The sequence below is a fragment of the Pezoporus flaviventris genome, unplaced genomic scaffold (assembly GCF_033815535.1).
Source record: "Pezoporus flaviventris isolate CSIRO_AGI_PZ_B2104156 unplaced genomic scaffold, CSIRO_AGI_Pfla_v1 ptg000057l, whole genome shotgun sequence".
In the NCBI taxonomy this organism is placed as follows: domain Eukaryota; kingdom Metazoa; phylum Chordata; class Aves; order Psittaciformes; family Psittacidae; genus Pezoporus; species Pezoporus flaviventris.
This window is the reverse complement of record NW_026892605.1, coordinates 5092166-5106331: the sequence shown is the minus strand read 5'-3', so window position 1 is coordinate 5106331 and position 14166 is coordinate 5092166. Positions and strand designations below refer to the sequence as shown.

The window sequence follows — 14166 nt, the reverse complement described above, 5'->3', positions numbered from 1 at the left end:
TGCAAGGTCTGCCTGTAGCAGGGAAACAAAACCTAGATTGTGGATTCAGAATTACTGGCTGAACAAAGCCCATGCTGTGCAACACCTGTAATATAAAATTTATTCTGTCCTGAATAAATTTACGTAATTGACAGAATACAGATTGGCTCCATTAAACAGAAATGTACTCTTCTGATGCATTTCATTTAGCTTCATACTGATAGCAGCTGATGGAATAAAAATATATGTGTTCAAAATTAACTATGAACTAACATTTCCTTTAGACTGAATTCTAACCCCTTCCCTCCCTCATTCTGGAACTTTATTTCCGTTAGCAAAAGAAATGTTCTTCTAGTAATAAACTAATACCAATGGCCTGGCTGTTAAGATTACTTCCACTTAATGCAAACTCCCTTGAAGCACAGCACCAATTATGAATAATTCACTTATCAATAACCAATTAAAGGCACATGATGCAATACACTTCCCTGTAGAATAAAGTGGTACCAGGAGTCAAGTGAAAAATGCAGATTACATTTTAAATAAAAACTGGTAAGAAATGTGTTTACTCTTTCTGTTAAGGCCACTGGGACATTAGGAAAAATTTTGCCTTGTTTCTGGAGGACTGGGGAGAAGCAGCATTCTAACACTTTTCTTTAAAACTTGGCAATTGTTAGTACCTACTTTCCACAATAGCAGTCCATTAAACAGGAAAAAAAGCAGCAAAGTTCTAACAATAAAGGAAACCACCACACTTTCTTCAACTTGGTTAAGTACCACTTGAAAATACATGGAAAAGTTTAGATTAGCATAGCAAATGAACCACTGAAATAACTATTGTTTTAGTATCATGAATTGTGCACAGAATTAACTTGAGCTTTTTAACATTTTTTTTTGTGTGTAATTCACATGCTTTTTGTACTTCACACTTATCCTTTACTGTAAAGGATGCAGTAAAAGCACAAATTCATTATGGTTTTAGTGTCTTGGTTTATTTTTGCCATGGTTTTGCTACACATGTAGGTATCAATGCATAGTTGGAAATACCAATGAATTTGAAATGCACATGAAATACTGGCAAGGAATTGTTAGGCAATTCATTCCTAATAGGCAGGTGTATCTCCTAGGTGACATGAACTTCACCATTGTTCTCTAATCTGTGTACCCACAAATTACAGCATTACATGCAACCTGTCAGTTTACTCTGAAAAGCTGTCAACAGCCTGAGGTGAAGTTGCCTGAAGGCCAGGATGTGAGACTGCCAGGTAGGTCTGCAGGGAGAGAAAGAATTTAAGTGTCACATGTTCTTGCTGCCTTCCTTCATATATTTCTAAGTGGCATTCACCTGTTGCTGTGGTAGAACTGGTACAAGAACATGACCAGAAAAGTAAGATATTGAAACACAGCTGAAAATTATTGTAAAAAACCCTCACAAAAATCGCAATACAGAGAATGAAAATATGTGTTTTTAAACTACTGAAGATATACCTTAAACATCGCCAGGACATTACAGTACCATACCAATCTTAAGGACTGTTGGTGGACATAGAGTTACTGAAAATACTACAGCTACAATCTAAAAATGAGAAAATGCAATTCTCCACTTTGTTCCTATATGCATTTCCCTTTGCAACAGACCTGTATATTATAAAGCGCAAAATTATATGAGTATTATACTATGAAATAAGAATTCAGAAAATTTGCTGCAAGGATTTAAGTGTTCACTTCTTGCACAAAATATATTCATAACTGGAATTTCATAACCTTATAGTTTAAAATACAGGTTAGAATTAAATGCATGAACTCCTCCTCTTCTAAACCATTAAACCTTTGGATAAAAGGCAGTTCCTGCTTTGACGACTCTAAGCCAACACATTTTTGATTGTTTCCCTAAGCATACCTTTCTTACATGAAGAATATATAGGGCAGAGACTATTTGGAAGGCACATTTTAAAAGGTGAAACGCTTTCTGTAATTGGCTTAGCGTGCATCAGCCAGCCTCTAGTACTTTGCAGCCATAGGTCTCTGGTACTCAGTAAGCCAGTCATCCCAGATAGTATCTTCTGTAACTTCTTAGCACTTTATACTAAGATATATTTACCCACATGAGTGTCGTATGAACACATCACCTCATCTTTACTTCCTTTGATAACTTCAGCTCAGCACATGCTACCCTATATATGCTCTTCTATAAACATAAATCCTTTTGACTGCTGTTCATCACAAACTGGAATTAAGGTCCCGTCTCCTTAATGGCCAATGGAGTTCAGTGAACATAAAAATTAGTAAAACAATGATTAATAGACAATTCTCAGCTTGTACACTGTAACCTAGACAAGAGCTATACTTTTACTTTGGGACTTTTTCTGAGAAATTTCTGTAAATGAAAACTGAATAGATCCCAGCACAAATTACTACATTATGAACATGCAACACAGTAACATGTTTTGTTAGAGAACTTGTTTATGAGGAAATTTATACTTCCATGTAATAATACTGAATTTTATGGATGACATTGCACTTAATGGAAAATGTTGTTTATGAGGACAGCAGTAAGGTCTGTAAGCAAACTCACATTTTGAGCAATTTTAATTTTCTCATATCTGAATCTTCCTGAATCTTCCCAAATTTTCCCTAAAGCTTCTGTCTACTGTAATAAGTAAGTTTGCCTTCATACAGTCCTTAAATATTCAAGCCTTAACAGCCTTTAAGAAACTTCATTCTTAAACATCAATGCGGATTCCATGTTTTATAGACATTAATTCTCTAGTGCCTGTTAAATACATAATAAATGAACATAGATGAGGTAAAGATGCTGTAATTGCCACATAGAGCCAATATGGCAAAGGAGGAGTTTTTCCAAATGGGCAGATCCAGAGGCCATGACGAATCCCGTCACGGATGTGATGAGAAGTCCAGGATATGAACAACATCCAGGGAAGAAAGCACCATGAATCTTTAAGCCTGAAAAGGTGCATAATAAACTTTAATGTCAGAGCCACAACAGGAATCACAGTAGAACAGTGAAGAAATGGTCTCCGTGGAAGAGTCAGAGCAGCCTGCAGAAAAGAAAAAGATAATTGGCAATAGGTACAACTGTGACAAGAAAAGAAATGTTTCACGGATGTTTACAGGTGTATTATCAAGTGGCTAAGTGCAAGTGCAAAGAAAAACACACTGTTCCTTTCCACTGTAGTTTACCAAAACCAACATGATTATTTAGACATACAAGAGCTGTTTAATGGGCTGTATCTCTATTGTATGGTGTGAATCACGCATCCAATGAAGCATTACCAATGATGAAATAGGGAGGGAGAGGGATGAGCTGTGCTATCTGTCAAATAGGCATGTGGAACCTTGTACGCACAGAACTTGTACAGTCTGCTGTACTGATTACATGTATCTAATTTTGAATTCAAAACCACCATATAATACACTTAAAATATTTAATATGCTCTACTTGAAATATTTCATATGTTTTAATGATTTTAAAAAAAAACCACTATACTGGTTAGCACCTGTGAAGCTGTTTTAGTTGAACAGCATCTGAAACAGAACAGTAACTTCCAATACAACAAAAATATCATTTAAGTTACATATATTTTGGTTGCCTTGACACAGTATTCTTTACAGACAGGCAAAAGACAAATTCAGAAGCCGACCTCTGAACCATTTGTGACTGGGCTCTTTTTAATCAACAAATTGTTTAACACTATTTCAGTTGAAAGCCTGATATTTGGTTTTAATTAAGGCAAATGGCTAACCAGTGAGATTAAAATTAAGCGTTTTAAGAAGTGATAGCTATCAATTTAATATATATACTTGAGAAAACATTCCAGATGTACTTACTAGCAACAGCCAGAACTATCTCCACAAATTTAGGTAGTAAAAAAACGAAACAAAACAAAAAACCTGTTTCGGTTTTCTAAGCAACAAATAAGTAAATCCTTGCTTCTGTAAGCATAAGAAAAATGATAGCACATTACTAAAAGATCTATACAGGTGTTGATGTTGATATTAACTGGTTCAATTCAGATACCAGTGAGCATTTGGAAAGACTGTTAACAGGCACCAGAGGCATACTCTTTGTATATAATGGTGCATCTGACTGTTAGTTTGAATACTGCATCTACTGCAGAAAGCAAACAAAGCATTACTACAGGACACCAGACAGTAACCTGTCAATGCTTCAGCCGTGTTAACTGTTGCAGGTTTCAGCTATGGGAAGTGGGACTCTGGAATGGCTTAATGAAGTTTTTATGAGTAATTCAGACAACTGCTTGGAACCGTCTTCATTGTAAGGAAACTTTGATGTAGCCTTAGCCACAAATCAGAGATGAAAACTTACGGGCCACCTTAGAATAACAGCCCGTGCTTTAAACTAATGCCAATGTTAAAAGGCTCACAGAAAGCTTTGCTCTATTAGGTTCCCACCACATGCTTCTCTCTGACTCTCTCAATCAGGTGACGGAATTAAAAAGCTCATAAACTGTCTCAGCAACTTTTAACTGCAGTGGTATGGACTCAGCTCCTTAAAGTTGGTGCAAAGGGTATATTTTCTACAACTTCATTTCTGCTTTATACAAGCAGAATTCAAGGATTGAGGCAGAAAAATCTTGTGCTGCTACCCTACAAAGAGAAGTCACTGCTATTGTCAACAAGAGTCTGAAAAGTTCGTACCAGCCTAATTTTGAAAAAATTCCACGCTGGATAGTGATACATTCTGGCAGACATCCTACTGACTAGTCATTATCCCTGCACTTCATAAAAATCAGTGGTAAAGTCTAAATGAATATTTTCCCAATATTTGCCCTATGGATGTTAGGTACCAACAGCAACACAATGAGTAAGTAGAATGGGAATGTTAATTACATATGCAATTTATCAGTATTAGTGCCAACCTCTATCCAGTTTTGGGGAGGTGATGTTTTAATTTGTTTCATACAAAGTTTAGATGGTAAGGCTGTTCATACAACAAACTGACCGTGCAATTTAAGCACAAGACAACCCTATTCAGTAATAGCAGTAGTCATCGAATGCCTGAAATGCTGTGCCTAAGTTCTGAAAGAAGAACGCTTTGTTACCTCTTTTCCATCCTGTAACTAGAGAACATTTACATCTTTGAGTTGACAAGCCCAAGGGATAGACATGTTCCACTTGTCAATATAAGTCGTTACACACTTTCTCCTAACTTGTTTGCCTTTAGAGATTACCAAGGCCTTTTCTGCCTTAAATCTCTCAGAAAAAGATGACTATGATTTGGGTAGATTTAGGGGGATGCCTACCATGAGAGAGATCAGGCTGCAGTTGCAAACAGAATTTATTCACAAATTACCTTTCCATTTCCCTGAATGCTGAATCAGGTGCAAGATCTCGAAGCTCCTGTTGCTCCAGCCCCTTTTACCCATCACCATGAGCATCTGGAGACTGGAGACAATTCCATGCAAGAGAACCCAAGCTAACCCTGCTTTACTGCTCGAAGTGACACCACAGAATTTATGTAATAACATGGGCTGCGTCACTCATATTCCATGATATTTCACAGACCTGAAGTCTTTAGTTTTGGGCCCGATCTATAAATTCGATGTTGTATTAGTTGTTTGTGGGCATATCAGGAATGCCTCCTGTGCAGCCAAGGCTGGTCAGTAGCAGCACATTAACCAGCTGTTATACATATGTTTGCTGGTACAATCTTGTTTGCCACTGACTGCATTCTCTACACTTTAGAAGCTGGTAGTTTTAAGCAGCAAGCTAGCAATTCCTGCACATCTGTTCTACAACATGAGTTTTCAGGCTACAGTCCTGTGCGACACTGGGAACAGCCCATAACGCTGTTCTTGTTTTATCAGCAATGCTGAGTATGATGGCAGGCTGCAGAAATGTTCACCTTTAGAGCTAGTCAATGACACAGATTCTTCAAACACAAATTCTTAGATTCTTCTACACTTATGTCCATATAATACACAGTTAAAAATGGAATACAAAGAACTACAAATTCTAAGTAGCAAGGTCTTTGTAGACTTTATATTTGTTGCAAAAAATAATGTGGCCAAAAGGGCAGATCACATGCTACTTGGTACACAAGTATTTATCAGAGTAAACATATAAATACCACAGGTGACTATTTAACCTGAATACTGCAGAAAAATAATGATGACACCATGAAAAGCAGCCCAGTAGCCAAATAATCCAGTCAGCTGCGTCAGCAGGAAATGATGGGAGGAGTGTGACTGTAGCAACTGCAGGTAGATGGCAATACTGCCTACTTAAAAAAAGTAACCCATCATCAGATTTAAGAGTTATTATGAAGAGCTTTATATGTAATTGTGTAATGTGAAAAATACTGTTGTTACAAATTAGTAAGAGTGGTGTGGTTAATTAGATTCTTAATTTATTAGTTACTTAGGAATGTGTTGCATAAGCAGTAAACATTGTAGTCTCTTAAATCAGTTACTCTCAATTCTGCAATCTAAGGAGGAAGAATGGGACTGGTGCTAACAAATACATAGTAAAAAAGTATTCCACGGAGTAATAAATTATATAGGCAACAGCCTGAAATTACTACATGAAACTGAAAGTTACGTCATATAAAGCTGAAGAAAGAAAAATCACGTATTACAATCAAGTCTAGCTAACTGGGCAACAACAGAGCAGTAAAGAGTAGCGTATTACATTATATCACAAGCTAAAAACCCTCTGATTGTAGTGGAAGAAGATTTAAAACCTGTAACAGACTTGGTTTTGGTTTTTGGTTTTTTTTTTAAATGACAGAAATGTTGCATGTATGTGACACTAAAAGGAATTAATCTATGCTATCTGGATCTAATGAAATCTCACCTAAAATACTATACACAATTTGGGCCGGGACCCTTTAAAGATAATTTAGGCATAAGGTAATACAGAGGAGACCAAGAAAAATAGTGAGGGGTTTAGAAAACACAGATCTAGGCCCTTCACATTTTTTGCAAGCCAGCTAGTCAAGAAGAGACTCTTTGAAAAGCATAATGGTTTTGCAAGTTGTACTGCTGTTACTGCTATAAGGGTCAAGAGACATACACAGGACATGATTCACAGATAAACATCCTTTATTAACGCAGTTAATGTTTGGAAGGAGAAGTTTATAGGCAAATTGCTATGAAAAAGCCTTTAGGCATCCTGCATTCTCCTTTCCTCAGCTAAATAAGTTTGGCTACTAACTTACTGCTGGCTATTCTCCTACTTTCAATACCTTGTAGTTCTGATTTGAGCAACACTGGGGAAAGCACAGCAATCAGCTATCTTCTCCAGAGAGGGCACAAAGAATAGGGAAACAAGATCTAGCTGTCACAACAATACTTTAGGCTGGATATTAGAAAAAAACTGCTAGCTGCTTGGGAACCAAAACAACACAGGAAAAAAAATTAAGTCATGAAACTGCAGTTATTTACTTTGTTTGGGATACTAGGGATAGGCTATAAGAGCAGTCTCCATTATGGAAAATATAAGCATATTTAACCTCACCTCCCTGAAGGTGGCAGAGACAGGTCACCTCCCAGTTTTTTGACACAACTCAACTTTCTAAACAGACACTGGTGAAGAGCGTCATCTAGTGGTCATAATTAAGAAAAAATACTGGTAATAACCTCAAAAGCAAGAATAAAGCAGCAATAAAACTTTAACAATACTTTCTAGTAATTAACTATTCATTACTTGCATTTGCTGATTTTAAAATAAGGAAATATATACAGAAAGTATTATAGATTTAAATTCCATACCAAAATGTTAATATTATAGGACTCCTTAATGAACCAAACTTTCCTTTTCTTTATATAGTTTCATAATTTTACAGTATTTCCATATGCAAGAAGTACAAGAGAAGGGGAGAACTAGAAGCTGCCTAAGGAGGAACAATACCAGGCAGCGCTACATGCTGGAGGCTGCCTGGCTAGAAAGCAGTTTTGAGGAAATTTAACTTGTTAGAGGAAATTCAACTTGTTAAATACAAGTTGAGTATGAGCCAGCAACATGACCTGTGGCAAAGGCGGCCAGTGGGCTGCTTAGGAGTGTTGCCAGCAGGTAGAGGAAAGTGATGCTTCCCTTTATCCTCAGCACTGGTAAGACCACCTTCGGAGAGATGAGTCCAGATGGGCTTCCGACTATGAGATACATGGAGCTACTGGCAATTAAGTCTGGAGAAGGGCCACTAAGAGTGTGAAGGGACTGGAGCATCTTGCATACGATGAGAAGTGGGACTCTGCAGCGAGCTCCAGGTGAGCCTGCTTCAGCAGGGGGCCTGAGAAGATGACTTCCAGTGGACACTTCCAACTACAACCAAGAGCAAGTTCCTAGTAACAAGCAGAGTGGCAGGGCTGCTGCTATGGGGAGCAAGAGCTAGCTGGGTGTCTGCCTAAGGTATGAGATATGGCAGGCACAGAGCTAAGAGAACTGGGGCTGGGTCTGGCACAGACGGAGCTTACAGAAGGTGCCAATGTTTTGTAGAGTATACAGAAGAAACTGTTGTGGTCAGCAAAATCTGGGCATACATATCTACAACAAGCAAGAAAGACAGGGCTATAGGTATGTGAATGGGGAAGGAGGAACAGAACACACCGAAACCACCAGAGCACTACCAAAAAAAAATGCCATAATCTGGTAGTACTCCTACTGAGAAACTCTTGTTACAAGCAGTTCTGCAAGTGGATGATGATCATGTATACTCCTTAACAAGAGAAAAATCACCTTTTTATGTTTATAAAGAAGTTGACACTTGCTTTTTTTTTTTAAATGAACTATATTTAAGGGCAAACTCAAACTGCCTTTTTAACAGTGACAGCTCATATATAGCTTGTTTGTGGGAGAAATACTTAGGGCTGGCTAAAACCAAATGTACTATTCAGTCAGACTGAATGAAACCAAACTGCAGCTCAATTATCTACTTTCCAGATATTTCTATCCCTTATTGTAAACAGAAATGGAATAATCCACTTTATACAAAAAGCACACACTGCAGCACTTAACTGTTTAACTTGGATAACAAAGCAATTATGTGATACACAGAGGATATAATAAACAAAGGCTTTCAGAACTCCTTTTTACAGAGCAAGAAGAACTTAACAGTAGATATAAAATACTTCTAGGGCTTTTAAAATTTTAACAACTGCATCAAATATAATTCCCATATATCTACTAAATGTATCTAATTGGAACTTTTTTTGCTTAGGATATGGCAGAAGAACAAAAAAGTAAACAGTAGTGAAGAAAAAAAGTACACAACCACTTATCTACTGACTTACCTTTAATGACAGGGAGCCAGCAAGAACGAAGTGGTCCACATCAATGACAGAGGAGAGGAAGCCAGCCAGAGTGACCTCAGTGAAGTCACTTTTCTTCCTGAGTCCAACCACTATTGCCCAGGACCACATTCCTAGTATACCGTGCACTGCATTATCAGAGAAGGCTCGGAGCCAGTCATTTTGCTGAATGAAAGAAAATTGCAGAACTCTGTCTGCTACAAAGCAAAATACTCCCAAACCTAGACTAGAAATAACTGAAGCTGTGCTGAAAGTCTGGAGAAGAGCATGGGCCTTTTCAGTCTCAGATGCCATGGCAATAAGCATGTTACATCACACAAAATGTCATCAGGACACACACTGTACATTGTCCTTTGCATAATCAGTTGTTCTGTAACTGTTAAGAACAGAGAGAAAATTATTAAAGAAAAAAAACCTAACATCACAAAGCATTTATCACTACTACAGCTGAGCAAAGAAAACTCCAGTTCAATATTTTATTATATATTCCTAGGGATTTCTTTTTTCATTTCAGTTATTTTATTCTATTTGTTTGTATTATATGTATTATCACCCAGGTAGTCCTCTCTGAGCAACATTTTTTTTTTTTAGCTTGGAGACTAGCACATCGAATAAGCATTAAGAAAACCAGAACCACTAAAATATCTTTACTATTTATCTCAAACTCTAAGACAATAATGATTCAGTCAAGCAGAAGTAACAAAAACTAACTCCGTACAGAGCAAAACTACTTATGCTTCTCCACAGTATGTGCTCCAGCAGCAAACTCTGCTGTTACTTTTAGGACTTGTTTATTGTCTGCCACATTACCTTCACAACAGCTCTTCTTGCAGAAGAAAACAAAAAAACCAACAAAAAAACCAACTATCTCAGACATCTTACTTTTCAAAAGTTGACTGTTTTAATTTGAAAATAAATGCACTATTACTAGCATTAATAATCACTTAAACTTTTTTTTAAATTATGAATGTTCTGTAATTGTTATGAAACTCTCTCCTAGAAGGTGATTTCTTGGGGATTACTGTCCCTAAATAACCATCTGACACCTCAAAAGAAATTCCAAAAATAATTCAAGCCCTTAAAAGACACCCTCACCGCACTTCCAAGAAGCAATTATGGGATACTTGGATTATAGAGACAAACTACTCATTTCTGTGATACCATAAAAAGCCACACGTTTGAAATAAAAGTGGGAACACGTTAAAATGATGTATTCCCAAGCTTTATTATGTTAAACACACTGAATAGCAGTCTGAAGGACAGTATAATTTCTGACTTTCCCAACTATTACTCTATTCTGCCTTTTGGTGGAGCCATGGAAACAGACCACAGTTTCAAAGCCTACATCCTAGCCAAAAACTTTTTTCTCCAAGAGATTGCTATTTCTGTGCAATCTCAATAACTCTTCTTCACACAGTACTATTAGGTAAATTTTTATTCTAAATGGGCTTTTACCAGTGTATTAGACTATCTTTAAAAGTGAAAACTTCTAACAATCATGACACGTAATAAACATGTTATTGATTATAAGGCCCAGAAATCTACAATGTGTCTTCCAGATTATGTGCATGCCTGCTTATTGTAGAATTACTCACAAAAATATGCATACTGACACTGATCTTTGTAGAAAAAAAGCCCACTGATTTATTTATTTATAAGCTCTTAAGGAGAAGAAAGCATGAATAATACATGGACTTTGCTCACAGATGAAAGTAGATTGTGTTTAGAGTCTGTTAACCATGACTGTCCTGAAGGAAGATGTAAACACAAAGTACTTCCTGAAACACTGGAACTGCTATTTCTGGTACGTGACTTTACAACACACCCAACATTTCTGAATAAATTCCATTTTAAGGAACAAATGGTGATCTCCTCACAAATGTTTCTTCTGTATAAGCATCACATCAGATTGGCTTTTATTTACCGTAAAACCTGTAATAGGAAGCCAACTTGTGAAGAATTGATGCAGCAGCATACCTTTAGAAAGCACACCAGCATTCAGAATCCAACTTACTCTGGGACTAAGTGAACATATTCTTCCCATTGCAGTTGCTTTATTCCAGTAGCAAACCTGGTCTATGCCTCAGCATGGAGCTTCTGTGCTTTTTGAATCCTGCCTGCGCAGTCCAGTGCAGAGAAGACCAAACACCATTTGTTCCATCCTAAATGAATTGAACCAGGTAGCAGTAAGCACTGATACTACACAGAGCTCTTCAAACTCTCTATAAAACATACATAAAAATTAAAAAATAGTATAAAATAGAGAAAGAAGCAACATATTTTAAATGAATTCCTTAACAAATTTAATTGAGCTAAAAGTATCTTCAGCAAGGGCTTAGAAGCCCTGTGAGAAAAAGCAGGAAAAGACGACTATAAAACACAAGAAGGGTGCTAATTAAAGATGGAACAGGGTAATAATTAAAAGATAATAAACCCCAATGTCATAAAGTCAGAAAAATGCACTCCCAGCCTTCTGTTTTAAGTAACTGCATTTCAAACTACACGGAAACCTATTTTAACAGATACTTCTTGTAACTGTGCGCTTCAAAGATTCCCACCTAATGAAACATTTGTGAGTCACATTAAGTGGTCTCTTTCTAATTTCATTTCACCAGTTAGTGAGCTTGTCTATTCCAAGTGGTGACCTATAAATTCAAACAGCAATAGAGGTCTGCATCAGTCCTGTGGTGGGCTTACACTGCTTTGCTATAGATATTATTAACGTGCATAAAGTGCACAGGAAAACAAGTAACAAAAAATTAGTATTATTTGAGAATTATCATATAGTGAAAAAAAGATAACAATACCAACGGGAAAACAATATATGAATGGGTATATTTGAGCCAGAATAAAGAATAGGAAGCAAAAACGTGACTTCAGATTACCCTTAGTAGAGAGCCATGTCCATGGAGTAACTGTTTTTAAACTGTCTCTGTCACCTTTCACAGACACAAATGACTGATATCTGTGCAAAAAATCAAGTCAAATTCCCAGGTACAATGGCGTAACTATAAATATTCTGCAGATCAAGAGTGAAATCAAGACTAGAAAAAGCAAAACTCTGTTCAACCAAAATAATCTCTGAAACGACAATTTCTAATATAAAACTAGAAAATGCATTTTTTATGTGAAATAAACAATGCTTTTCAGGTGGTGTAAATATACCACAATAAAGTGTGATGTTTACACATATCCCAATAAAATATAAATTATCACAATGAAGTGTCAGAGCTTTTCTATCCTATAAATCTGACAAAGCACAGTTCTGAAGCTTGCATTCTTGTTAGAAGAGGAGTCGGAAACAGATGTATTACACAGAACGCTTAGAAACCTATGGGTGATCAGCCCAGTCGACATATTGGAAGAGAGATTTAGGTTGGGTTTACATAAAACACATGCACACAACAGCTGACAGAGTTACACTGCTCAGAGTTATGCTTTCTCACGACATTTTTCTATGAGATATATATAGCATTATGCATAATCTCTGCCTATATCCAGAAAATGCAATTTTGCTGATGCATTTAGATTCACTTACGGAAACTATAAAAATAATTTTAGCAAACATGCAGTTAACATTGTAAATTACTAACACAATAAGATATTTAGATCAAAGTTGCAAATATGTATTTGAGGAAATAGCTGATACTAAGAAGTCTTTCAACTTACGTTGTAACAGCAAGAGAAAAAAGTCAGGTACATGAATACATATAGGAATTCAATGCTTAAAATTAGTAGAACTATGCACTCTATGAAAGCAGTCAAGATTGCAGCAGTCCCTTATAATTCTATGATCTCCTAAAAAAAGTATTATTTGATACTGGATGTTAATTTATACAGAATACTCCATAAAGTTGAATTACCAATTAAGACATAAACTCAAACATTTAACGTATTATCTCATGGAAAAGCAGATCCGAGGCTAAAAAGACCTGTGAAGAACCAGTAATGCAAATATTTTGCGGTTAGATAATTACAACGCATTATTGATGTTGGAGGGTGGAAAGGGGCTGAACAGGAAAGAAGACAAAAGCACACAAGAAATCAGTGAGATTTTATCAAATTACTGAGGAAGAAACGAAATTAAAACCACAAGGAAATTAAGAAAAACAAATACCACCACCACCCCCCCCCCCCCCAAAATCAGGACTTAAATAAATTGTTTCTTTCAGGGACCATAACTTGAGGTGTTTTTTGAAAAGAGACACCAAGACACCAAACGGCACACCTGCTCCTTAATGAGTACTTTGGAACTGAGATGTACCTAAAAGAAAACATTTGGAAGAAATATCCTTAAAGTATTTAGGAATAGAAACAGATCCCAGTACTATCCAGTAGAAGAAAAAAAAAAATCATCTGTCATCCTAAACAAGAAAAAAAGAAGCACGAGCAGTTTATGCATTACCCTCATTAACTGCAACATCATTTGCATCGTAAATAACTAATCCAATTTAAGACTAGAATACAATCAGTATGTGTAACTAAAGACGGGGAAGAAGGAAAGACAGGCATGCGGCAAGCAGACGTGAAATTACACCGATCAGCAAAAATTTTTATGTCCTGAAGAAAGAGTATGCTTTGCTTCAACACCCACCACCAAAGCCCCTCATCAACCATCTCCTCAGTCATTAAGAAATAAAAATGTGCCGTCATCTTTACCACAAGAACGGCGCGTGAGGCAGGCTGGCAGCTAAGTGACACGCCTGGCTTTAGGCAAAGCACCGCATTCTTACATGAAGAGCCAACCCGTATATCCGGCCCGGGCTGCTGCGTGCGGCTTTCCGGCTCCGCGGGGCGAGAAGGGCTGCCGCTCGGAGCCGCCGAGTCCGCGGAGCCGGGAAGCCGCCCGCGGCCGCCGCCTGTAGCGAGGCCGCCCCGCAGCCCCTCGCACCCACCT

General features: G+C 37.2%; 1 protein-coding gene across 3 annotated transcripts; it reads right to left on the bottom strand.

Moving 5' to 3' along the window:
- Positions 1-2478: 2478 nt before the first annotated feature.
- TMEM267 (transmembrane protein 267) lies at positions 2479-14041 on the bottom strand. Of its 3 annotated transcripts, none has more exons than XM_061469489.1 (4): positions 13498-14041; positions 11284-11431; positions 9252-9639; positions 2479-3038 (listed from the first exon to the last, which is right to left on the bottom strand). In XM_061469489.1, the coding sequence occupies exons 3-4, from the start codon at positions 9573-9575 to the stop codon at positions 2703-2705; spliced, it is 660 nt and encodes a 219-aa protein (XP_061325473.1). In that variant the 5' UTR covers positions 9576-9639; positions 11284-11431; positions 13498-14041; the 3' UTR covers positions 2479-2702. The 3 variants fall into 3 exon arrangements, with proteins under 3 accessions (XP_061325473.1, XP_061325470.1, XP_061325471.1); XM_061469486.1 differs by lacking the exon at positions 13498-14041 and adding an exon at positions 11828-12009; XM_061469487.1 differs by lacking the exon at positions 13498-14041 and having other exon boundaries at positions 11284-11776.
- Positions 14042-14166: the final 125 nt, after the last annotated feature.

Bases quoted from the DNA above. Each gene is read 5' to 3' on its own strand.
- TMEM267 (XM_061469489.1), bottom strand. From the start codon at position 9,575: ATGCTTATTGCCATGGCATCTGAGACTGAAAAGGCCCATGCTCTTCTC. The intron at 3,039-9,251 runs GTAAGTCAGTAG...TCTTTTCTGCAG, and splicing joins CTGGCTCCCTGTCATTAAAG to GCTGCTCTGACTCTTCCACG.